General features: G+C 38.5%; 1 protein-coding gene across 3 annotated transcripts in view; it reads right to left on the reverse strand.

The window, feature by feature from the left end:
- Positions 1–318: 318 nt before the first annotated feature.
- CAAP1 (caspase activity and apoptosis inhibitor 1) overlaps positions 319–26,542 on the reverse strand; it is a 32,224-nt gene continuing 6,000 nt past the window's right edge. Inside the window, exons 4-6 of one of the 3 annotated variants that reach the window (XM_065549665.1) lie at positions 25,512–25,590; positions 9,942–10,015; positions 319–3,725 (exon numbers count right to left, since the gene is read on the reverse strand). In XM_065549665.1, coding sequence (XP_065405737.1) covers positions 3,388–3,725; positions 9,942–10,015; positions 25,512–25,590 — 491 coding nt within the window. In that variant the 3' untranslated portion in view covers positions 319–3,387. The other 2 variants (XM_065549663.1, XM_065549664.1) reach the window with 2 other exon arrangements.

The raw sequence follows: 26,542 nt of genomic DNA on the forward strand, positions 1-26,542 counted from the left end.
AATTCAGGACTGTATTTTCCAAACCAATTGCCATACCTTCTAATGTGAAATACTAAAATTATTTTTAAAGAGAAAAACACAAGGAGACATTTAGAAGTGAAATAAAATATGGTCTAGTAAGCATTTAAAATACACTGAATAGTTTAATTGCACAGTGAATAAAGAGAGGATGAATCAATGCAGAAGCCTGTGTAATGCGGCTGATATATATCCCTAAACCATAGCAGCAACAGCTCAGTATCCAAAAAATGAATTAGCCCTTGAGTAATCAATCACATGTGGTCTCTTTTATAATACACAAAAACAATCAGACAATTATTTCTTTGTAAACATCTTTATTTAATTTTCCTGGAACCCTTCCTCCTCTTTTTCATTTCAAGTTCAATTATTTACCTTCTTTATCACATGCATAGTAAACCTTTTTCTCTGCTGTACCACATTAACAAAAGCTCAGAATATGGGATTTCTTGCTATAGACCTTGAAATAACCACCTTTGAAATTAAAATATCAATACACCATAAACTGAACCCTTAAAGGTGACCTGAAAAGCCAATATGAAAATGCAGTTGAACTCAGAAATTAGTGCTTTAATGCCTTCACTAACCAGACAGTGGGAAAACTGAGTAAAGCAATATTTTAATTTACCATTAAAAAAGGAATCATCCCTGGAACTACTCCTGGCAGTACTTCCTGGTTTGCCAATAACCCAGGATGCATCACTGATACTATGGATTGTGTGTGGGAGGTTGAACCTCATGGATTGAATGCTCTAACCAGTCAGATCATAACGGACTATCTTCAGCATGCATTTCCGAACTTAAGTCAATTTACATTTTGGCTTTGCAGAGCTCCTCTGAGGTATGCCCTACTCAGCGAAGTTTGCTCTGTGAAATAAGCTCTCATGGCTCGACGACCTGGCAGATGTATCCTGGGAGCCATGGGAGTTGCGGCCTGGAAGGAGCCACCCTTCCTGTGGTGAGGATGTGGTTGAGGAGTGCCAGCAGGTCAGGGAGGCTATGAATCCATAAACATTTGTCAGCACACAAGCTGATGGGGTGCACCTATCAATCTCATCAACAGAATGAACGGTCATGTGATCAACACAGACCACAAGAGATTAACCACTGATATTACCATTCATTTTTCTCCAGTTTTAAGAATAAGATGTTTTATTGTTTATATTTTCTGGGCTTTGACAAGCATTGTCAATACTATGGAGAATAGCTGGAAGAGTTGGCAAATGCAAACTAGAAACGGAAGAGCAACAGGAGCAAACACTAAGGATCAAGTTCTCCTGTCAGCTATACTGGTGTAATCTTGCAAGGTATATGCAGCTGCACTAGTGTAACTTAAGAGGAGAATGTCCCTACAGGTGAGATGCTCAACTGCCATGCAAAGGGGCATACATGAGGTATTCAATGCCTTAATTATGGGAATTATACATTTACAGCAATAGGAAAACAGATTTTATAGCAAAACGACCTCACTCTCCTGTGACTTTACCCAGGCACATCTGCTGTCCTTCTGCCATATTCCTTTTCTTCATCTGCAAAGAAATCCAAAATTGCCCCGAAAATAAGATAAAATTACAGCACTAGAGGCTGACTTGGTAAGCAGGATTCTGTGCAGTAACTAATTGGTTAGGTCCATTCTCCCTCACACATACATTCTGATGAACATCCTCCAACTGCTACATATAGTAGATAAAAGTTAGGGTCATCAATATGGTGACTAAACCGGATGCAATTCACTCAGGCCTCTTCTGCCCTTTGAAGAGTACTCACCATAAGAATCCTCTCAGCTGCATTTAATAGTGTCCTTATTTTACAAGCAAATTTATGCTGCAATAGGTTGGTACTATTTTAAACAACAACAACAAAAATGCTTCATCTTTAAGACCACACAAAAAGAACCTGCTACCAAAGTCAATGCCCACATATTTACCAACTAAAGGAAGCTCGTTCAAGTCTTGTAAGAACATTTTGGGCATTGTGCATCACTAAAACAAGGCCTGCAGATGTAAATAATGGAAAACATTTCAAATACAGCATATAGGAGTTACTAGTTTGTTTTCTTACTATTTAATAAACATCTTATTTGCTTATTTGCATAAGAAGCAAACAGAAAAGCCAATATAGCAACATGTAATGAACCATTTATTTTATTTAACAATATTTAACAAGAATTAGACTCACACCTAGGATGTAACAAAATCAAAAGTTTCTTTTAAATATACTTTCAATTATAAAAATAGCACCACTTCTAAACAATCAAAATTAATTTGTTGCAGTTACCAAATTATAGGAAAACAAGTTGTATAAAAGCAATTATTTATAAAGAAACATCCTTAAAATGAAGAATGAGTTTATGATTTTTGAATCCTTACAAAAATGCATAAAAATAAATTACACCGTCTTTCTAGAAAGCTATTTACAGGGGATCTGAAAAGATTAAATCAGTTAAATATCAAAAACTGGAGCTCAAAATCAGAAATCTTTAAACAGTTTCTGATCCGCTGCATTATCCAATCTCACAAGATGATGTGCTGAATTAACAAAATCTCACAATGAGAGAAACAAAGCATTCATTTTCCTGTTTTCAGCTGAGATGTACATGATAAAATAATTGTGGGAGGAGACGAGCCAAATAAAATGACCAGCAGTATAAAAACACCTACTAGCATAGTTTGTCACTGGAATTACTTTCTCTAACAATAATTAACTTAGATGGCTTACCGAAAAACATTCTTCTTAGCAATTTTAGCTCTCTAAAAATTAAGCATGCTGTTAATCTCCCAAAGTAAATTGTCATTCAATTTTAACTAGTTCATTTATATTCCTAAAAGCTGGGGCCCAATGAGAAATAAACATCTCAAATCATATCAGAGTGTTGCAAGCAGATATGAGCACTGTCACGCCACAGAAGACCTCTTCAGAATAGTACCTTTTTAAGAAGCACATGGAAATCAAGTTACTTAAATTGCTAACAAGTTCAGGAGGAAAAAAAACCCAAATAAATTAGCAGTTTAATTGCTAACTACAGGAATTATGAAGAACCTACAGTGTTCGTTTAACCTTTATTAAAGGCACCCAGAATCCTGGCATAGATCTATGACTTCTGCACGATTCATGTCAAGTGATAACCCAGCAAAAAGAGACACTGATCTAGTGCAGTGTCAAACCAATCCATTTGTATAAGTCACAGAAGCAGCATGCCAAAGGCAATGAAAACCAACGATCAACAATTTAAGCCACAGGTCAGGATACACAAAAGAGTTTGAATGAGGAATGTCATGCCCAATCCAAATGCACTTTCGCACTGAAGAGAACAGACATCACACCCTTCAAAACAAATATAAAAAATATTAAAATGAAGCAAGCTTAGGGCTATTTTTTTACATCGCCAGCCTTCATCAGAGCCTTAATAGCTCTGGCCCTCATCTCAAGCTCCAGGAGCTCCAGCTGCTGTGCTGATGGCTGAACATCTTCTGATGAAGCAACAGCCAAGTTTGCTGCTTTAGACTCCTTTGGGCTGGATTCTGCCAACCCCAGTATCTCATTCACGCTTTTATCAATGTCCTTCTGAAGGTCATCTATCTGACCAGCTCCACTTCTGACAGCACTTTCTGGCACATCTGGACTCTCCTCTTCATTGCATGGGCCTTCTATGTCACTATCATATGCATCTGCATTTATGCTGAGGACATCACTATCTTCTCCCTTGCCTGTAACACAAATGTAACAAATAACCATGCAGTGCAGGGAGCCTAACAAAAAAATTCCCTTTCATCTTAGAAACTGCCTCTGCATAGAAATGTTTCTCTTCAGATTCAGAATATGACAAAAGCCATCTATAAATTACAGACAAGTATTTCCTCTTCTTTTCCCTCCCCCAACTTTTAAGACTGATTTAATTTAGACAAGTTTTAATGCATTTTTTATTCCAATTTAGAAAAACATGCAATATACCAAAGCAGCAGTGCCTGAAAAATTTATTCCATCATATGGAGTTACATGATCTATTTTCCTAATTAAAAATGTCATAAGGTTTTATATTACAATGAAGCTTCTGCATTACAAAATCAAAGTTGATGTGGGGAACAGTTTATTATTTTAGAAGTAAATTTAATTCTCAAAATGCAGTTTAAAAATACTTTGATTACTTTATAAATTACCATAAAGGAAAAACACCATAGCCAATGACAATGCAAAAGTCAGACATTACAATTATCTAAGCCTTTTAGTGAAGTATTTCAGATGGATTTGGGTCAGCTCAGTAAAATTATAAGAGAAATGCTGGTGATGGTTTTTATTTTTCATTAAAAGCGGAGGTTTATTAGGACGAGTTTAATTAGAAAAAGCAGTATATTAAGTAAAACTAGCAAAACCTCCATCACCAATACTCACAACTTCACCGTAAAGAGAGAGATACTATCATTCTTGACACCTTGGCTCTGCAACTACTTGGTGCTTGGGCATCATTTTTATCTTTGGATACGCTCTGATAATATTGCTTATTGCTTAAAATAAATATTGTTATTTATTACAACAAAATGGCAAAGTTACTGATTCAGAGGGTTTAATAGTGGCTCCTGGTAGGGTCATTATACAATAGTTAAGGCTGTTAATTCATAAATAGTCTTAAAAATGAAATTATAGATTTAAATAAATGCATTTTAAAAATACAAATAACTTTTCACTGTGTGCTGAAGATATAAGGCAAAAGGTACATTCATACACAGTAAGGTCCTGTACTGCATAACGACAAAACAAAATGATAGTTTCAGAGCATATCAGCATTAGGATATAAACATCTAGATAGCATAACAATGCTTAGTAATTTTCCTTTTTTAAACTTCCCTTTTTAAAATTAGCCTTTTGCCAACTGCTTTAAAAATGTTTCCTTTCCGTGGATGACTTTTAAGAATTACTAGTTTTCTCCATCTGTTCTTTTAGCTCCTAAATCTCAAATCTCCAAGGCTGGGAAGCATTATTGATCTGCCAGTATTGCTCATCAACAACAAAGCCACTGATATACTAGAAACCAATGCAGTACTTCCTCTGTGAATTGCTGTTCTTGGACACCAGGCAATTTGAGTTTTACTAAAGCTCAGGTTATAAAGAATACATTGATAATGTAGTCTAATACAGCAGGGAGCCGGGGTTTGATGCCTTTAACTAATTGTCTTTGTATCTCTGGGATTTTCCTCAAGATGCTCACATTTAATATTTTATTGTTGCAAAACTTACAGAAAGGATTTTGCTAATCATTCTAAATACTAATGACAATTCCCCTGAGAGCATATGTTTTAGTCCCAACATGAACCATTCTCCCTCCCTCTTCAAATAACAGCACAGTATGCATCTTTGAAAAGAAATTTTAGAAGTCTGCCTTTAGAGATGCTTGTTCATATTTTGGTGCCTTTGGTTGTATAGCATATAACCAGAATGCAGCTACATGGGTGAGAGGCATTTCTGGAAAACAGGAAGGAGAACTGAAAAACTCTCCATACCCATAATGGGCCATATTCCCCTTGAACTTTGCACAGAATTCCTTTCATTCGATGAAAATTCGGTGTGAAGATTAGCAGGTAGGATATGGACAACTGAAATTAAAATGTCTGGTTCCAAAATAAGTTTAAGCAACAAATTTTGCCAGAGATCAATTTTTCCTTTTAAGTGAAAAAGAACGCATTAGAAAACTCTACCCCTTCTATGAAACTCTTAGAAGAAATGCTTTTTGGAGTGTGCGCATGTTTGCATATGAGCAGGGAAGGAAAATCTTTAGAAAAACATATTTTTCTTGGCTTTTATGACATAACTGTTGTCCTGAGGGGGTGAAAAATCAATATTGAACACCAAGAAAAATATATAATAAATGCACTTTCCTTGCTTAAAAAAAGAGGAGGAATGGCATTTCATCCAACTACCTAGTCAACAATAAGTTTCCTTAAGTTGTTTTATAAACACTAGAGGCATATTTAAGATAGCCAGCTGGGTTTTATTTACCCTAAATAAAAACTTAAACCTGCGTGCTGGTATAAAGAGTTCAAAAGAAACATACACATCCTCAATTCTGGAGTTTTGGTACAGATTTAAGAAAGCACACAAGTCCCTATTCAGGACTTAAGTGCTGTCCAAAATAGGGATGCTTTTCTGAATCGAGGCCTTAGCTACTCAACATGTGCAGTCCCAGATTTGTAACTTCAGCTACTGAACATGGATGCAAACGGCATACGATGTGTAAAGCATACACAGCCACATGTTTCCAAGAGCAAGATCATCATAAATTTAGTCAGGTATGGGAAAATGGTCAAATTCCTATAAACTCTTGCTTCCGGAGATTAGCATTGTTGATCACATTGATGTATAGGATTTTTGGTTTGTGGCACTTATTAGGTGAATTATGACTTTTTTGGGAGCAAAAACTGGTTATATTGGTTAAAACAATTTAACTCGATGAAAAATGTGTCCTCTTCTAATCCTCAACATCACATGGAGGAGTTTGCAGTAAGCACTGATATATAAGGCCCATCAGTCCCCTACTAAAGTCTTCAACACCACAGAAGTGATGTGTTTGAGGTAGTTTGCCGTCTCTAAAATGCCTTCACGGCAACCTCAAAAACTGCATTTTCACCTCAGATACAAGTTTCACTCATCCTCTCCCTGTCTACAGAAAGGGATGAGTGGACTCTGAACAAAATCTTACTAACTTTAACTTCACAGAAAGAGGAATGGGAATCATTAAGATTAAGGAATGGAAATTTTTCTGTCTTGCTACGAAGCACCAGTCCATATTTACTTAGCACAACTACATTTCCACGGGGCAAGAAAACAAACGGTATTTGAGGAGCCTAGTTCAAAGTTCAGAAGTTAAACTCTGAGCATGCTTAGCCTTACTGCCAATCTTTGCTTTCGAACTGATCAGATGGAGGGGGTGGAAAAACCTGAACGCTACTAACAAACTGGGTCATTAATTCCTGTCCCACTATCTGTATAGAATAGGGAGCTGCCCAGCCTGCAAAGGTACAGGCTGTCCTGGGTTTTTTCGAGAATTAGGAGTCTCCATGGCAGCACAGTGCACAGTAATCACACAACCACTGGCCTACAAATGTTGTTTAATTAGCCGATGAGCTTCATTTCCCTCTTTTGCGGTTGTAATTTTACACAGTAATAAAAGTCTCAGATGGCATTTTTCTCATTATCTTTTTCATTTAGATAGCTTGTACTTATTCCTTCAGCTACAGTTGTGAAATTCATTTCAGCACACTTAATTCCTTTTTTAACCATATTTTACTCACTTCTGCTTAGCCCACTTTGTTTTCTACCTTTTTTTTCCTGTAGCATCACAGGCTCCAGCATGGAAGAAGAATGATTACTAAGTTATATTTTACAATTTATGCCCATATTCTCAAAAGCTCTTTAAAGCTAACATCTTGAGAAGCGCTGCTGTCATTGCCCAAAGCCATCATGATACCGTGGTTGATAAAGTCATAAAAAAGGACAATGAAGCAATCACCTGCAGCAGTCATCAATTCCCTGAGATAGCACAGAAAGAGTGGAAGAGGTCTGCAGGAAATCTGTCAATTCCGAGGTCACTCCATATAGTGCAACAAGCAATATTTAAAGTGTTTCTCACAAAGTCATGGCATGCTGCTCCTAACAATTTTGCAGCTTTTATGACATTCTTACTTCCTCCCTCCATTTGAATCCCCTCACTAGCTACTTCAAAAAAATAAACCATTTGCAAAGCTGTTGAGATAGGACTCAGAATTGTGAAATAAAAGTTGCAGGAAGCAAATAATATTGGCTCCTCATAAGAGGAATACAGTTCATGAGAATCTGCAGCATTTACTGATTTGAAAGTCATTTCTGACATTACTATGTATAGTAAGTCCAAATGAAAATAAACAGGCTGAGATAGAAGCAGCTATAATTCTAGTGTCATATATAAAATAATACTGGCAGTTGTTACACAGTGTTCATGAAATAGCCGAGCTAAAAGAGGAGCTGATGCAGGTTAAAAGCAGCTTCCAACGTACAGTAGGGAATCAAAAGTACATCACTATCTGTCTTAGTATTTTATCCAGTGCCCATCACAGCAGTACATGAATGCTTAACCCAGTGCATTTCTGTCTGTCCTAAAAAAACAAAGACACTAGAATCACCAGAATGATTCTATAATGATTCCATGGTGATAATGAAAAGCTGATTTTGTACCTCTTTCCTGGAGGCTACAAAAAAAGAAGGCTCATCTGTCCCCACCTGATCACCAAAAGCTGCCATATCGGTGCGATCACACCAAATGCTGGCTTGTTTGTATTTCTACTCTCAAAATTTGGAACTCAAGAGTATTGCTCAGTTTGCACTTGGAGTACAGAAGCAGCTCTCTTTTAGATAAGGCCCCAAATAATCACTGCCTTTAAAGAGATATGTACAATACAGACCTTCCCTACGTACAGTTTGAACCTGCAAAGTGAGTAACACTTTCAGAAACACTGACTAAGTGAAATGAACCGAATTCAGCAGAGATCGATCTTTGGCAGCAAGTTGTAAAGGGATTATGTCGAGTGATGGAATGCCAACTATGGTCACACCAGCATCAAGAAAAAGGAATTTGAAAGAATCCAAAGGAAGGTGATCAGTATTTAGAATGATTTACATCCAAAGAGAGAGAGATGATCAAAGTTCATCTTCAGCTGGGTGGCCAGAAATGAGAAGCAGGAGAGTGGGAGGGCCTGCAGTCTTGCTTCCCCTCATCTATACTCCCTTCTCCCACAGCTGAGTTATTAACTGTGCTCCTGCAGAGCTTCAGTAATGCTCCCCTAGCAACAAAGAGCTCCAGTCCTGCAGAACTCAGAGGGGCAGGAGAGGGATGGGAACCAGGATTGCAGATCCTCTGAACCAGCCACACAGTCTTGGAGAAATCAGGTGGCTGCTTATTTTGAAAGTAAAACTCTACTGCCATCCTTTCTCCTTCCGTTGGACCTGGGCTCAGGGAAGAGGCTTTAACAATATCTGCTGGGAGCAAGAAGAATGCCTATAGGAAGGCAGGACTCCACACAGACTGTGATACTGAGAACTGCATGGACCCCAAGCTGAGGCAGGATTTGGGTCGGTTTTTAAAGGGTTTGTTTTTTGCTTATAGCTACTTGTTTTAATTTATGGATCTGAAGATATGCTTCTGCTGAAAACTGCTTTGTCAGTTCACCCCACTAGTTAAAAATGGATTTACAGTCTACTTCAGGACAGTTACTATTATGTTATTAGGACTTGAAGTTCTGGAGGAATTAGGAAGAGCAATGAATGGCTAGTTGCTTATACAACAGATTTACCTAATCTCTTGCTGCTGCAAATGGTTATCATACTGAACAAAGTGAAAAGATAGCATCAGCTTCATGATAAAAATACACTTCCCCAAAACCTTTCAATTTAATTTTTCCTACAGAGTCCAGGGAAGAAACAGGAGGATCTTAATAAGATCCTGGTCTAGTGATCCAGCACTAGTAGGGTCTAAATATACATAAAACCCACCAAACTCTCTTCTGCCACTACAGATCACTATGGGTACAGTGCAAAAATGAAGAGTGGGGAGGACTTTTGAATGTCAATATTTCAGCATGAAGGCAACAAATGCCCCCATGTCATTCAAAAGAACACTCTGCTCCTATTGGAGCATCAATGGGAATTCTGATTGCTCAGCACTTCTGAAAATTAGGCCTATGTTTTGGGTTTTGTTTTTTTGATTTGGTCTTAAAGTGATTAATCATTTTTTCCATTTCTATACTGTCTAGGTGGCACAGATGTCTGGGAGCATTTGATTCCACGGAGGATGCGTCACTGTTATTATTACTCCAGTTCAAGTATCCAGGCTGACAGTCACTGGCTATTGAAATGATCACTACCAAGAACACAAGACTTTAGCTTTCTCTAATACATACCTTGTTTTGACTCCAGACCTTCCAGTTTGCTGTCTTCCCTCAGAGAAGAAGTAGAATCTACATTGTTGTCTTGTCTGGAAACAAACAAGAACACATTTTAATTTGCACATTTTATTATATAAAGTGAAGAAGACTGTTTCAAAGAAACATTTCCTTTACATTAGCGTGTAGTATTTGTTGATAGCCTGAATAAGGCAGGTTCTGTATGAAAGGGGCCAACAAGAGTTTACATATACATTATAACTATTTTAAGCACTTTACAACATCATGGTATTTTTCTGCTTTCCTCAGTGACATACAAGATCAAAGTTAATTATCCTCATTGCACTGGTCCTACAAATGAATAATCATAATTGGCAGCATCTTCCCAATATGGAGGTGCTTATTTGCAAAATGCAGCATAAATTGTCACAGGCAGGAATTTCGAAAATCTAGTTTCAGTTGCATTCAAGGGATATTTGCTGTTTACTTTTAGAATTAAGTAGCTATTTTCACCCTCACCAGAAACTAATGTTACCACTGAAGAATTGCTTTTAAAAAGCAAATTCAGCCAGACTATTGACCTGGGTTCAATATCCATTTTCCCTACCTTAAAAGATTCACCTTTTTTTAATTCTAAGATTCCTACACCCTCCCACTCTAAGGTGTCAAGCCTGGAATTACTTCATGTTGCACAGCAGCAAACAAAAAATAGCCCAAGAGCCGTGGAAACACATTTGTGGCCTGCTATCTACCTACAATTTTCAAATGACATTATTTATACAAAGCGGGGAAGTGTAAATGAGAGATTGTTAGATGCGCCTGAAAAGGGCAGACACTGCTTACAGCAAGATCCTGAAATCATAAGAGAATCCAATTGTTGAGTTTAATGAGCATTTTGGCAGTAAAATTATTTTATATTCATCTACCCAATTTCATACCTCAGCTGTTTTCTTGTCTAAAGTTTGTATAGTATGTATTATATTAACATGTAATCAAAGCAACCAACCTGCTTGTAGGTATTAAATCGGACCATAAAAAAAGAGATAGTATTACCATAGATCTTACCATATTCTAATTTCACAGTTTCAATACTCAAGACTTAGTTACTTTTCAACTATGGCCTTATACAAGTTTTTTCTTAACAAGGTGGCTGCAGATCTGTTTTTCTATTAAATAATCACAGATGTGTTTCTGTTTAGAATGTCAGGCTAATAAAACTGGGAGGGAATCTCTTCATTTTGTACAGCATTTCTAACCAGCCCCAATTTGCTACACAGATGCAAAAAAGGGTACATCTATTTTGATGGCTACTTCCCCCACTAGTAGTAGACATTGTAATCAATTCTGATTGGCCCTCCATTTCTCCCACAAGTTTGCACACAAAGACATGCATATAGTGATCACAACAATGCAAACAAATGCTTAGGAAGGTGACTGGGCATTTGCAAACACAGATGCAATAGTTGTGCAAAAAACTGAATGTTTGTCTTGATAGCACACAGTCACTTTGACTTAACCTGTATCTTTTGCAAGACACTGGGTGAGGATCATGCGCTTCCTTCCTCTCTCTAGTATGTTTCCTTCCTGCTGAAGCTGGGTGAGATGTTATTCCAAATCCCAAGGTTTCAATTCTGTTTAGCTCTCCATTTCCAGCAGAAGGATGGCAGAGGGGGTAGAGATAAGAAGGAAGAGAACCCAAGTGGGGAAAGAGCTATGCTGAACAGAGAGCTTGTTTATGTGAGCTTCCCTCGTCCTAGGAACCACCCAAATGTTTCCCCACAGAAATGATTTTTGCTTTGTCTCTGGAAGGTCAGACATTTCAGGCTGTATTAGCTCTTAGATGCTATATCCAAAACCAGAAATTCTAAGAGAAAATTAATTTTGCTTTAATGTGATCTTTTAAACATGTTAAGCAGGTTCTTAGACTTTCCTTCCTTCCTGCCCCAGCCTCGGGGGGCGAGGATTAACACAACCCAAAAACTTGCACTCTTCCCTATTGCCAAGGAGAGTAACTGACTGGCTGTTTCCATTGCTGATGGCGACGTTGCTCCTTGGCAAGCAGCAGGGTCAGCTCTGACACAATCAAATAGTTTCCAGGGGGAAAGATGCCAAGCAGTGTCACCTCTGCAGTAATAAAGCTTCTGCTGCCCTGAGTCTTAAAGCCAAAATATCATTCAAGAATCAAAATTACCCCTTTGGCTGCAACCTCACAGCAACCCCTTATTTCTAACTATGCAGTTTGCTTTAAGTACAAGTAATAGAAATAGCTACATTTCTTTTTACCTAACAAAAAATAAAGACTTTTCTGTCAATTGGAAATTATGTAGCAAAACCTGCTGCAGAATGTGTCCCTGATATTTAGACCATATCAACTGTTTTAGTAAGAAAAAAAAAAAAAAAAAAAAAAAAAAAAGTAAAAAAAAAGCATCCCTGCTGTAAAGACCACCTGCTGTCAAAAAAAAAGGGTCCCAAAGGCAATCTTTTACAGCACATTTTATTTTATCATAATAGGTTGGGTTTGACTGGATTGCTGATGAAACTTCACTAGCTGGATTTTAATAAGTAGGTGTCATGCACCATCTTGTGGCCAAGCAGTGGCAGAGCAGTCTATATTTGCTTTATTTTCTTAATAAAAAGAATTCAAATGCATAAAAACAGTGGGCCAAAGTCAGTCACTCTTAATTTACACCGGTGTAAAACAGCAGACACCCAGCAGCCAAAAGCAGATACAAAAGCGGGGCAAACTTCAGTATATCCCCCAGGTGTGGGGAGCAGGAGATATGCTGGATTTAACACTAAGGCAATGCCTTGGAGGCTGCAGGCCTCATATCCTCATTTTCCATATCAACCTTGGCTAACAAGTGGCTGCTAAAGTTTGCAGTTCCCTGTGCCTCCTGGCTGTTGGGAACGAAAACAGTCAGAATCAGGGAGTCATGCTCTATGAGGGAGTCAGTGCTAATCTTTGAAGTCAGCCACAGCTCTCTCCTGCCCTCCTTTTTCAGCTGATTCCCTCCTCTCATCCTTCCAATTTTGGTAAATTAGCTCCTCCACTTCCATTTTTCCCTTGGGTCTCCTTGCCATTCTCCCTTGTTTTGGTGGTGTTCTATTGCATTTTATACATTTTTTTAAAAAATAGAGGTTGGAAGGACCCTCTCTACCAAAACAATAACACCTTCCCTCTTTTGCTGCTTGCTGTTGACAGCAGCTGCAAAGTGAAGCCTACCTAATTCAGTGGTTTTCAACTTGTGGTCCATGGATCCCTGGGGGTCTGCAGACTGTCTAAAATTTCCAAATTCATCCACACCTTTATTTGAATTTTTTTTAGGGGGCTGCAATGAAAAGAGGTTGAAAACCCTCGCCTAATTCTTTTAGGCTGCTCATCTCCTTCCTTTGCAAGGACAAGGAAGGTAAATTTACAAGAGTTAGGGCTAGTCTACACGGCAGCGCTTTAACGTGGCTTGTATGGATGTGGCAGAGCACTGGGGGAGAGCTCTCCCAGCGCTCTAAAAAAAAAAAAAAAAAATCCACCTCCAAGAGGGGCGTAGCACCCAGTGCTGGTGCACTGTCTACGCTGGTGCTTTACAGAGCTGAAACTTGCAGCGCTCAGAGGGATTTTTTTCACATCCCTGAGTGAGAAAGTAACAGCGCTATAAATTGCCAGTGTAGACAAGCCCTGAGTTTCACTTTACAGGCTTCCTTCTAAGCTAGCAAAGGACTTCCCACACCGATCTTTCCTTGGCAAGGCTCAAACAGTTATTTCAGATTTTCTTCTCTGTTTCACATAAGAGAATCAAGTTTTACAGGACAAGAATTAATACATACACATCATCTTAGATATTCCTCTTGGAAGAAGTATCAGGGAAGGTGGGTTTGTTTCCCCCCCCCCCCCCAAGAGGATGACGACAGATGAAATAAATAATAAGCACTAGTTATGTTACAGAATTGGACTCCAGACTGATCAGACTTACTAGGCCAAGGTTTCAAGACCCAAAATTCAGCCTCCAAAATATGTCAAAGGGTCACATGGGAGGCCCAAGGTGTGTGTGACAGGGGAAGGGTTCAGGGAAGCCCAGGGTGTGTGTGACCGTGTGCACGCGCGCAGAGATTACCCTGCACTCACCCCTACAGAAGCAGCTCCAACAGCTCTGGCTGAGCTCAGCTGTATGCACTGCAACCTGATTCATGGGCTCTCAGTGTCCAAAAAGAATGAGAAACACTGTAATAGATTCTCCTTGCTACACATTGAGAACAGTCAGAGCCTGATTTTGAGAAGCAGACTCATTTTGCAGGCATGATTTTGTACTTGCAATTAACTATGCCTGTAATTCAATGCCCTTCAATCACTAGTCTCTGTGATTAACAGATGGAAACAGGCTATTAGACATCTATGGATTTTTGGTGCAGTTGTGCATGTGGTTTGTGAATATAAAATCAAAGAACAGGGTGAGGCCCTTAAAAAAAAAAAAAAGACAGGGCCTAAGTTTTGAGGAACTATATTTTCTTGCATGCAAAACTTAATTGCAGTGAACAAGTCTTCTGTATTATCACAGTGGTCTGTGAATTACTAATAAAAATCAACATGTTAAACATCAGTGCTGGCAAAACTAGGTATAGTCCCTACCAGCATTATGCACTATGCTCAAGATTATTTGCATGATCCGGTCCTATATTTAGATAATCAAATATTCATGGGGGCCAACTAGTATTACAAAGTTGTAATCAAAACCGATATGTCTTTAGGTTTCAAAAATTATATACCGTATTAAACACTGCAACCAAAATTTACAAATTTGTTTAAGCAAGAGAGCTATCTGTATAAAAGCCGCAATGCTCATTTTGAAAAATAGCAACACGCAACTGTTTCTGAAGCAGATTAAGGAGCAAATTTTTATAAATGTACCAAAATCCCTGTGGTTGACGTTTTCTTTGAACGGAAAGTCCAAGGTACTTTTTATTACATTTTGCATTAGAAAGGGCATAACATTAAACGGAATGACAGGATGTGCCTCAGTAAATTTGGACAAATGCAAAACAAGCTATGAGTGTCAGACTAACATAGCAAAAGCCTTGTTTTCTTGTGTTCTATATACTACAAAGTAAAAAGAAACAAAGGATATTACATTGCTTACAGCTTTTATATGTTGCCTATGTTCACAAACAAATCTGCTTCAAGTACTGTGTTTCTGAAAATTCTTGAACTGCTTACAGTATTTTCTAGTTTACAACTTGTCTTGGAATTATAAGCTAATTTAATGCACTATACTAGAAAGAAACTTTTTTTAAAAAAAATAACGTATTTCATAAAGTTTGAGGGGTCAAATTCTGTGTAGAGGAGCAATTTTTTTCTTAGTATGATCACAAAGATAGGGGGTCCTATACTAGCCTACAATAGATCCTCCTCAGATAACAATGGGAGATATACATCAACTTCCAGGGTTGAACAAGGCCCTTAGGTAGCAACTAAATTTGTGTTAGTAAAGTTACCGTTGTACGCTGCATCACAGTGGGGGAAAAAGTAAGCACGATACTCTCCCTGATTTGTGCACACAAATGCAGAAACTATGCAAGCTAGGTGAACTATTGCACAACAACCTTATTTGAATAATTGGCTCTAAAATGCCATCATTAAACTCAACAACCCATGTTATTTCAGAAAGTCTGTGAACTGTGGAAGACAACACTGCATCACTTACACTTGATTTCCATTTGGCAAGTTTTCTTTCTTTGCAACCATAAGTACTATAATTTTTTTTAAGTGACCACTTTAGATTCTACAGAATCTGATTGGCATGAAAGCTGGTTAAATATCCTACATAGGACCAGGGATGAGTGTCTGACACCACTATGCTGAGTCTCAAAGAAAATTATAAAAGTATAGCATATCAGAGATAGTGCCTACTATCCACAATTCACTAAAGAATTGTGCTGGACGACCAGATAAGGCACTTCCACCACCCACGCTGGGAGAACAGAAAGGAAATGAACTAATAAAAGGGTCCATCTAAAGATCGGAGATTGTGTGACGTTTTCATTAAGAAGTTACAGCAATGTCCTACCAGTAACTAGAAATAGGAGTCAATTTAAACAAAAAAACAAAACAAAAGGATTATTCCCCAGTTTTCCTTCCTTAGATCAGAAGCTCAAGCCTCCTCAACATCTGATATGGTTTTTATCTGGAGGTAGTACTTACCTGATTGACAAGAGCTGCTGTATCTGGTGAGTATTTTCTTGGTCTAAATCCTTTTATTTTGTATCTCCTTTTCCCTTCCTCTGTTGTATACAACTTCCTCCTCACCTGCACATTTTTCCCCACTCCCATTTGTCCTCTTGCCACCTGCATATGCTTTTCCCTCTTCCCCAATCACTTCAAAATATTAGATGTTAGTAATTATTTGTGTCAAATGCAATAATTGTTTCTAGCATCTAAAGCCAGGCATGATACAGATGTGAAGCCAATACACTAGACTGCGTACAACTGGACTCAGACCAAGACAGAGAACAGGAACGTCATTAGTGATGTAGATGGAGATATCCTCCTGTCAACTGACGGAGGGCAGACATGCATCCTTTCTTCTGGAGCTTTGTGTACCATTTGACACAGCAGATCATGAAATGTAGTTGTCCCACATGACAGAGGTGGCAGAAACCCTGGGGAAATGTACAAAAATAGTTTGAGTCCTTCCTTCAAGGACACACCCAAAGGATAGTGATGGAAAACTGCACCTGTACCACCAGACACCCTCACTTGCCAAGTATCACAAGGATCTTTTTTTCCTCCTGTTTTATTCAATATTTACATATAACCACTAGAAGCACTGGCAAGCAGGGTGGATAAAAATCAATGATTTAAAAAAATAAAATAAATAAATAAATAAAATCGGATTTTTATTTAAATTGGATTTTTTTGATAAAAATGCTTTTTGAGGAAAAATATCTAAAGATAAAGATATATTAGAGCTCAAAGATATCTCATCATGGAATAGGGATTATAAATTCTAACTCTATAGTATGAGACAATATATTCATGTAATGTTTAAGAAAAGTTTTGTAAAAGAGTTCCAATAGTTCATGGCTTAGGGACCCAATATTATGGGGTCCCAGGGGCTTCTGAATAGATTATTTAGGTTAATCTTTCCATCTATCCAATGGGATTCAGTGCTCAGTCTAGAAGATACCATCAGAGATGCTTAGTTTTGCAGTTCTCAAACTTTACATTTGTGTCTCCAGAGATAACATGCTTGTTAACAGCAAAAATGTTTTTAAATAAATTACAATTTCACCTTTAAAGTAGTACTGAGTGTCAGTGAATGCAATGAGCAATACTAAATGAGCAGTATGGTAATAATAATTAAATAACTGCATTGACTTATTTTGTTTAGGAGAATCCATCAGGATTCTGAAGACTATCCACCTTGTGTGTGATTGGAAAATGGGTGGGGGACAGTCTAAGGACAACCTTCAAGATCACCATCATTTTCTATAGTTTCAGAGTTATCTGCCAATGATAGTGTTTCAGTTACATCAGGTATGTCACATAGCCACAGTCTATCACCTGCAGCAAAAAGAAAAAAAAAATCTCCAGAATCCAGAAAAAAAAATAGATAAGTTTGTGATAAGAACCAGCAGATTACAAAAAGAGGTAATTGATGAAAAAATTTCCCGGTTTGTTTATTCAACAAACTCTTTCCGTATGATTGAGAACCCACACTTCATTAACATGATTCAGTCATTAAGACCAGGATACAGTCCACCCAGCAGAACAGATGTCGCAAGCAAATTGCTAGATAAGGTGTATGAAAGAGAAATTGAGCAGTGTGCAAAAAGGTCTAGAGGGCGAAACTGTTAACCTGAGTGTTGATGGGCGGAGCAATATCCACAATAATCCTGTGTGACTACAGAAGAAGGGAATGTCTTCCTTACAGAAACAACTGATACATCAGGAAATGCGCACACAGCAGAGTACGTACAAGTAGCAGCAGTAAAGGCTATAACAAACTGTGAAAAAAAGTTTAAACGTCTAGTACGCAGCTTGGTCACAGACAATGCTGCAAATGTATCCAAGATGAGAAGAAATTTAGAAGAGAGTCCCAAGCTAATAACATATGATTGCAGAGCTCATTTGATGCACCTTCTAGCCAAAGACTTCAGTGTTCCAGAAATAAAGGCTAATGTTGTTGAAATTGCAAAATACTTCTGTAACCACCACTTTGCAGCAGCTGCTCTGAAAAAAGTGGGAGGAACCAAGTTAACTCTCCCACAAGAGGTGCGATGGAACTCAGTAGTGGACGGTTTTGAGCACTACAGAACAGGCCTAATCTGATGATAGTTTGTGGACAAAATCGTGAAAAAATAGATGGCACTGTCACAGCCAAAGTTCTCAACATTGGGCTTAAGAGAAATGTTGAAAACATGCTGAGTACCCTGAAGCCTATTTCAGTAGCCTTGAACAAAATGCAGGGAAATAGCTGTTTTATTGCTCATGCTGTTGAAATCTGGAAGGAACTGAGTGAGATCTTAAAAGGAGAAATATGCAATGAGTTAAATTACAAGCATTAAAAAAAAAAAATAGGACAAGCACTATCCCTAGCTCATTTTCTTGCAAATATTCTCAATATTCAGAACCGGGGATTAAACCTTAACTGCTAAAAAAGAGGAGTTGGCTATGACATGGACATCCAGCAATTATCCTTCCATAATGCCAACTATAATAAACTTCAGAGCTACGGGTGAACCATTCAAGAAATATGTTTGCTGATGATGTTTTAAAGAAAGTCACACTAGTGAACTGGTGGAAGTCACTTAAGCACTTGGATTCAGAGACTGTTGAAGTGATAATCTCACTTTTAACAGCAGTAGCTTCTTCTGCCAGTGTAGAAAGAATATTTTCTTCCTTTGGACTAATTAGTTCCAAACTGAGAAATTGTTTGGGACCTGAAAAAGCAGGAAAGCTTGTTTTTCTTTTCCAGATTATGAACAAACAGGAAAATGAAGGTGAAGACGACTGAGTTAGCTGCAGAAGCCAATATTTTAAGTTGCTCATGTTTCCCATATTTCTCATGGCTGACATAGTCTATTTAATTTTTGTTTTTTGTTTTTTTAAATATTTCACTTAACATTGTTTTTAACAAAAACAAACCTGATTTTAAAAAACTTGAATGTTTAACCAAATTAAAAAATTCATATGCTTATTTTGTTAAAATATTATATGTTTGCTGTTAAAGAAAAAAAAATCCAGAATACATAACATTGTTGTTTTAGTTAAATAAAACAATTTATATGTCTGTCTGGTGATGTTCTCCGCCTAATACAGCATGGCAAGAAAATCCTCCAAATATTAATGATTAACCTGTTGAATTGGAGATAGTTTCCCTCCCAATGACTTAATATCTGCTTCAATTACCTTTGGTAAATGAAATAACCAAGTAGTCATTCATTTTCTGATACAGCTGTAAAACCAAATAAATCACTTAAAAATGTATAGTGTGTACCTTATAAAAATGAAACTTACATCTGAGTTGTGAAGAATATGTATTAAGGTTATAACACAACAAGAATACACTTTTATGTAGAAATCCCTGATTAAATCGAGTCTTACTGACTAGTGATTTAAATCATGATTTAAATCAATTGGATTTAAATCAAATCCATCCTGTTGGCAAGACATCATGGGCTCAAATGCCAACAACATGCAGATGACATACAGATCTATCCATCTTTCACAATATAAGAAAACTGTTGACTAATATGTATACATATGCAGGCTAGCCAGCATATCAATTTATGTATTATCCGTATCATACACATACAGATAAGTATGCATTAAGCACCAACAACATTAAACCAAATACTGTAACAATGATATAGCCTAAACTGACTGATACCATAACTCTGTTCAATATTCTAAGTTCCCAAAACTCCTTGCATTTGCTGAAGTAAGCATTTGACATAAGCAGATAGGAAACTTGTCAAAATCAAGATACATTCACTCTATGTCTTAGTACAAAACGGAGAAGTAACTTCACAGACCAGTACCTGGAATGCTAGTATCCAAAACCAAGATAAGTTTAAAAACAGAATAACAAGTTAAGGAACTGGGAAAAAGTGATGGATTGGATTTCAGTGACATGTAAATAAAGGTGTAATTTTGGGATCACATCGCTGCACGAGACGGCTTCCCAAACACTGGTATCATATAGAACCCTTTTCCTGTACTATATTATTGGCTTACAGCAATAAACCAGACAAACCAATGTCAGTCTGGCCTCTTGAATAAAGTTCATAAGGAACCAAAGTGTGGGCAGTCATCTAACTATACAATTTAGCAACACATCACCACCATTGCTATCAAGTTAGGTCAGTATTGGCAGAGATCAGCTCAAGGATGAACAGCTGGTTGATCCTAAACCAAAGCAAGATGGAGGTTATGCTGACTGACAGAAGAAAACAATTCAAGATTATGTCACAGTGCAGTCTCCTCTGGTTGAAGACACATACCCATAATTGGTCAAGTAAGTCCTGAGTTTACAAGTGCTCTTGGACTTCTCCACAACTCTATGCTGTCACATTCCAAGTAAGTCTCTGTTTGCAAACTGTGTGGAGGGCCAAAGTAAGCTGGTATCTGGGGGCTGGTTTCACACCTTTGGGGGTGACAAACCAGGGGGAACAGTCCAAGTGTCCGGTAGTTAAGAACTCAGGGAGGATGGATTTGGGGAGACTCAGGACAGGAAGGCCTGTTGATGTCACCCTGCAAGGAGTAAGTAGGCTAGGGGAAGTTGAGACCTTGTGCTTGTGGGTAGGTTCCTCGTGTCAGAGATCTGAGCCATAGCAGCACAGTGTTAAGGCATCTGAAGATTACAGAGCAGGTGACAACCTCTTACTGGTCTGGGTGATCCCTAAAACATCAACATAAGACAGCACATCCATAAAAAACAAAAAAAAAGAATATAAATCCACATGAAAGGAAGAACCACATGTGAAAATCTTGGACACAATGCTTAACACACTACAGCAAGGAGCTCTGATGTCATGATGATGGGTGCAGTATAAGAACCTGAATAGAATATCAGTGAACAGATAACAGGTGCTAATAGTGCTGCTCATATCTGATGTGACTAGCAGAACCTGTGTCCCAAATGGTATAGTTCAACATCCTATCCTATGGGGATAAAGACCAACTGAGGATAATATGTCTGGGTGCAGTCCTGTATCTGGAAGCAAAATATGTTAGAACAAAAATAAATCTTCAAACTGTTAAGCTTCCTAAACAAAACCAAAGGAAAACTGCATCCATGAGAGTAAGGTGACCAAAAGCCTATAAGCAGTTACTGATTAAAAGCAAACATGTTACACTGAATGAAAAAAATCACACAATTACAGTTCTCACAGCAAAGATAACTTGACTGCATTACACATAGAGAATATACATGATTATTAGTTAGCGGTATCCAGTATATTGGCCCCCCATCTACCAACACACATAGTGATCCATCAAGGAATAGTTTGAGACACCTACTCTGGGTACACTCAGAGAAGGCAATTCAGGAAGAACATTGTTTGGAAGGCCTCCAGGCTTCTACAAGATGTTGTGAGAAAACCACCTGGCTCCTCTGCAGCCCACAGATGCCAAGGAAAAAAGTATTCAGCAGCAACAACTGGGTGCTGCAGGGAGGGTCTTGCTGCTTTGTGCCCCCAATCTCTGCCCATGCTTTGGAGGCTGTCGTGGCAGCAAAAAAATCTGCTGGTGGCCACTTTTGAGAAACACTGCCCTAATAGATCTGTTCCGTAGCTTCAGAGCTGTGTGCAGTTTCTTAACATGCAAATGTCAGATCTTTAATATACTATTTACAACACTGTTTGCTTCTTTGTTGCTGTTTCACAATACAACACAATTAAGCCAAAGGATTTGGGACATTCCAAGGTTTTTGCTAAATGAGGTCTAGTTAGTTGAGGGAGCCAGTCAACTAGTATTTGTCTACGAAGCTGGCTAGCTGTTTCTTCCCTGTACTGAGGTTGGGAAGTGAGTTCTTCAGCTACTTGTCAGTCCCCCACTTTGCTTTCCTATTTTCCTTCAGCAGGTACCGATTCCCCAGTTTAGTCTTGTAATAGGTTCTGGGGGATTGCAAGAATACTTTTTTCCTTGGCATCTGTGGGCTGCAGAGGAGCCAGGTGGTGTTCTCACAACATCTTGTAGAAGCCTGGAGGCCTTCCAAACAATGTTCTTCCTGAATTGCCTTCTCTGAGTGTACCCAGAGTAGGTGTCTCAAGCTATTCCTCCAAGGGCCAAGAAACCATGTTTTTAGCCCATTTCTGATTTACATCTAATTTGTCAGGTGCTGGGCTTGAAGCTCCATGAGGCTTGCTGAAAGAACACAGTGAGTTCAATTAATGGTTACATAGAAATTAGAACCTAGATTCTCTTGGCTCCAGTTCCTCTGCTCTTAACTGCCAGGCCAGAGCACACAGCTTTCTTTTTATTTTATCAGATCTAATCACTGTGTGTATTCTGATATCCTTTGACAACTGACAAAAATTATACCTTCAGTAAAACCCATCTATCCACAGAAATTTTAAAAGTTTACAAAAATGTTGACTTTGAACAGATGTGATTATTTAAAAAAAAGTCAGCAGGACTGAAGATGCAATCTAATTGATCAATGGTAATTCAAAGTATGATAAATCTTTGATTACACACTGGGACATGTTCTTCACATCTACATGTCTATGAAAACAGAGAAGACAAATGGGATTTAAAAAAAAAAAACTTTAATGTAGTCTCATTAATATACTTGAGGAATATAGAAAAGGTAACAGTTTACATGAAGCAAGTCACTTCAACCCAAAAGCTGTACTGAACTACCCATCAAATCATTTGGTGACTCTTTTTCTGAAAAGACTGTCTTCGAAAAACAAAGATATATTCCCCTATTTGAACTGGTTTTGATCTTACACAACTTAACATTGTTTATAATCCTTGGAAAAATTTTAAATTTACTTTAACATCAGCTTTTCTGTTATTTCCTGAAGAGTGCCATATTCAAGCGGTCTACTCCCTGATATGGTGCAGTTCTGACTGAAAGACGGTTTTCTAAAAGCTCTTACTGTCTTTTAACTTCAATTTATATTCATTTATAAATGGCTTGAAAAAATTACTTAACACAAAATGGCCCAAAGATTAAGCCTACCTAGGTGCAAGATATTGTGACCACATCTCCTGCCTGCACCTTGTTCAGGGACTTCATCCTTTGCAGGAACCTGTGGCTCGTATGCAGTTCTGATGTTTTCCAACTCCCCCAGAATTCTCTTTGACTACTAGGAGGGAGAAAAGGAAACTTTGTCTGTTCCTCTTTCTCCCCCACCCATTCTCAGGTATACTGGCTGCTGCAAGAGGTGTGAGTGTCTCCAGTATTCTACACCCCCTTGGCCTTCTACCTTCACATAAGCCAGTAGGGATGTAAAAGGTTAACCGGTAAGCATTAGTCTGACCAGTTAACCTGCCTGAACCGTTAACCCCGCCCGGGCCTGCCAGCCCAGTTGCCCCATTGCAGCAGGCCCCACCACCCAGCCCTGGGCCCCGCTGGCCAGCAGGATCGGCCCCCGCAGCTTAATCGGTTAACCATTTAAACATTTTAAATGGTATTTACATCCCTAAAAGCCAGAGGTATCTGCTACTCGACACTGCATGCCCAGCTTCTGTTTTTGACCTTCTTCCTCAGGAACTTATTACAGTGTTGATGCTGCTACTCATAGCGTTGTCTATCAGCTGCAGAGTTGAAACTAGCAAGATTCTTGTCAGTTTCACTGCTTCCCACAGGGTTCTGCATAGCCACAGTGAAAACTGTCAAGACTCTGCTCGAATATTCTTGTGTTCTCTCTCATTGTTTTGTCAAACTACAACAGAATAAAAATTGGCCAATGTCTTCAGCCTTTGGAAGACTGCACTGTGATGATCTGATTTATATTTGGCTCCAGTCTGGAAGGTTATCTTCACAACCATAAGGGCTGAAGAATTCCTTTCTTTTAAATTTGAAGTTTAGATTCTGCGGAGATTAATAGTATTCCCCTGAGAAAGCCTCTGCTCTACGAGCAAATGGATTTTGCAATCTGTTCAGATATATACTAGTTAAAAATGATAAACCCTTTTTTCCCCTTCATATTTTTATTTTTACTGTTTTATTCACTAAGTGACACCACAATTTTCCTCTTAGTTTTTTCCCCCCTAAAGTCACTAACTATTTTATTTGCACATAAATACCATTTTTATTCAATTTATTTTGCCTGGAAGTCATGACTACCTGCTTCAAACACTAGTTTTGAAACAACTATAAGCTATAGAATTACGATCCTCAATCTTGACAGAACTGATTCAGCCCTTATCTTTCTGAGATAGACTGAGTTGTATACACTTCACTATTAGCTCAAACCTTAAAAACAGGGGTACCCCCTCATCTCCCCACAGCCATTAAAATCTTATGCACTTTTTAGAAGCATAGGATAACCCCTCAGTATCCTTGGCCAACAGGATCCCCTCCTCACCCCAATGAACATTTCACTGGCTGTTAGCTAGATTTCCAGTGGTGGATGAAGGGACGAAGAGACAGCTTGACATATCTAGGACCTGATGCTACAAAGTACTTAGCTCACTGACTCCCATAAAAGTAGGAGGCATTCAGCACATCACAAAGGGTGATCAGCACCTCAGGATCAGGCTCACAGTTTGTAAAGGGCTTCAAGATTCATATAGGATGAAAGTGATATATTTTCCTGGTTTTACTTTTGCACACATAAGTATTAATGGGTATTAATGTTAACTACAACACATGCATAGATGAAAATATTCCCCTAAATCAGAATTCTTTATAATGGCATCTTAAATATGCAAAGCAGCACAATGCACACAAAAAAACCCACTAAGCTCTTACAACGAATATCTAGTAGTCTGATAAGGAGCTTCATACAACTTCTGCAAAAAGGATGAAAGGTATTTCTATTCTAATCTATTCTCTTTAGCTCTGATTCTACAATTAGATCAGTGCAGGTGGACTTTGATGACTGGACAGTGCCAAAGTAGGGCTGTGCATGGGTTCAAGGGTCCATCTGTGTGGATAAGATTGCAGAATCAGGGCCTAAGTGCTTGTGCAATTCCCTTGCAAGATCTCTGTAGTTAATGTCTTAGTTAATTTGCAATTACGTAGAATTTTTGCACATGATCATCATCATCCAGTAAGGTATATACTGTTTTAGTGTCACACTAAGGCTAAACTTTCTTTTTATTAAATGAGCAATGCAATGGTTTGGTTTTGGTAGGACTCATTTATGGAAATTATTTAATGGAAAGTGATGGGGCTAACAATTGTGAGGGTCTGTCTAAGAGAGATTTACGATACAACTTTGTCTTCAATGCAGATAAAGTGTTAGTACAGGTTTGTAGAGTTGGACCCTAACAATACCACTCATATTGGCTTCAACTGGATTAACCATTTGAGTAAGGGTCTGAGGGGGTATTGGGGCCTTTGGTGCTACTGTGAACCGAGGTAGAGGAAAGCAAAACCTCTTTCAAGTTTTTTGTTTTTTGTTTTTTAATATACTCACTGACTGATTGATTCAACTCCGGTCTTATTTCCACCACGGTCTGCATCTTCATCAGTATCAGAGTCAGCTCCAGTCTCACCTTGATGTATAAAATTTCGGCATATGAGAATATAGCCAAGTGTTGCTTCCTACCTGCTTGGAGTTATTTTCAAAACTTAATTTTACCCAAAGTCAACAGTGTAGTTTTTCCAGTTGAAGATGTTCTAAAATTACATTTACCCAAAAGAAAAAGCAATTTCTGAAATTGCTGCTGCCCACAAGCTGAGACTAGTTTGAACTATCCTTTGATTATCCATTAACGTATAAGAAAATCCAGTTGGTTAGGGGCAATTCCAGCTTTGTTACTGTATTAAGGGAAAAGGGCAATGAAAGGCAGAGAATCTGCATCACGTAAGCCCCACAGTGAGCTACACAAGAGGGGTTATAGGTGGACCACCCACTCAGAGGACCTCTGCATCTCCTGCAACCAAAGGGGAGCTCAACATTGGCACAGAAAAGTTAGCAATAAACAAGCCAATATTGAAGGGAATTTGGCAGACAGACCAGAGAAGGTACCACTGGATACCATGTGAATACATGGATCTAGTAGCTGAAAGTCCCCAAGTAGGGACTGCAAAAGAGGCTGCAGACACTATTCCAGCTCATGGGTTCGAATGCAGCCACAGAGCAGCTACACGTCAACCCCGGGGCCTGTCATGCAGCACACCCATATGAAACTCAATTACAACACACTAAACTGTGGCTTGCCCCCAGTGCTTGTACAAGAAAATATGACACCGCATTACTTCCCAGCACAGGCTACATAAGCGTGTCACAGCAGGGGACAGAACAGCCTACATGGGATTGCTACACACCTTGATGCATTGGGTGGGAGATTAGGTAGAACTATGACTCTACCCCAATGCATCAGCCAGCACAGCTGAGCTGGTACAGCAGGGGATGTAATCTGCTACTCATACATAACAGCAGCAAATTATTTCCCTCCGTAGCACGTGGGGATCCAAGGAAAGAAGTGTGGCTATTAATAGCCA

This window comes from Chrysemys picta, chromosome 6 (assembly GCF_011386835.1).
Source record: "Chrysemys picta bellii isolate R12L10 chromosome 6, ASM1138683v2, whole genome shotgun sequence".
In the NCBI taxonomy this organism is placed as follows: Eukaryota; Metazoa; Chordata; order Testudines; family Emydidae; genus Chrysemys; species Chrysemys picta.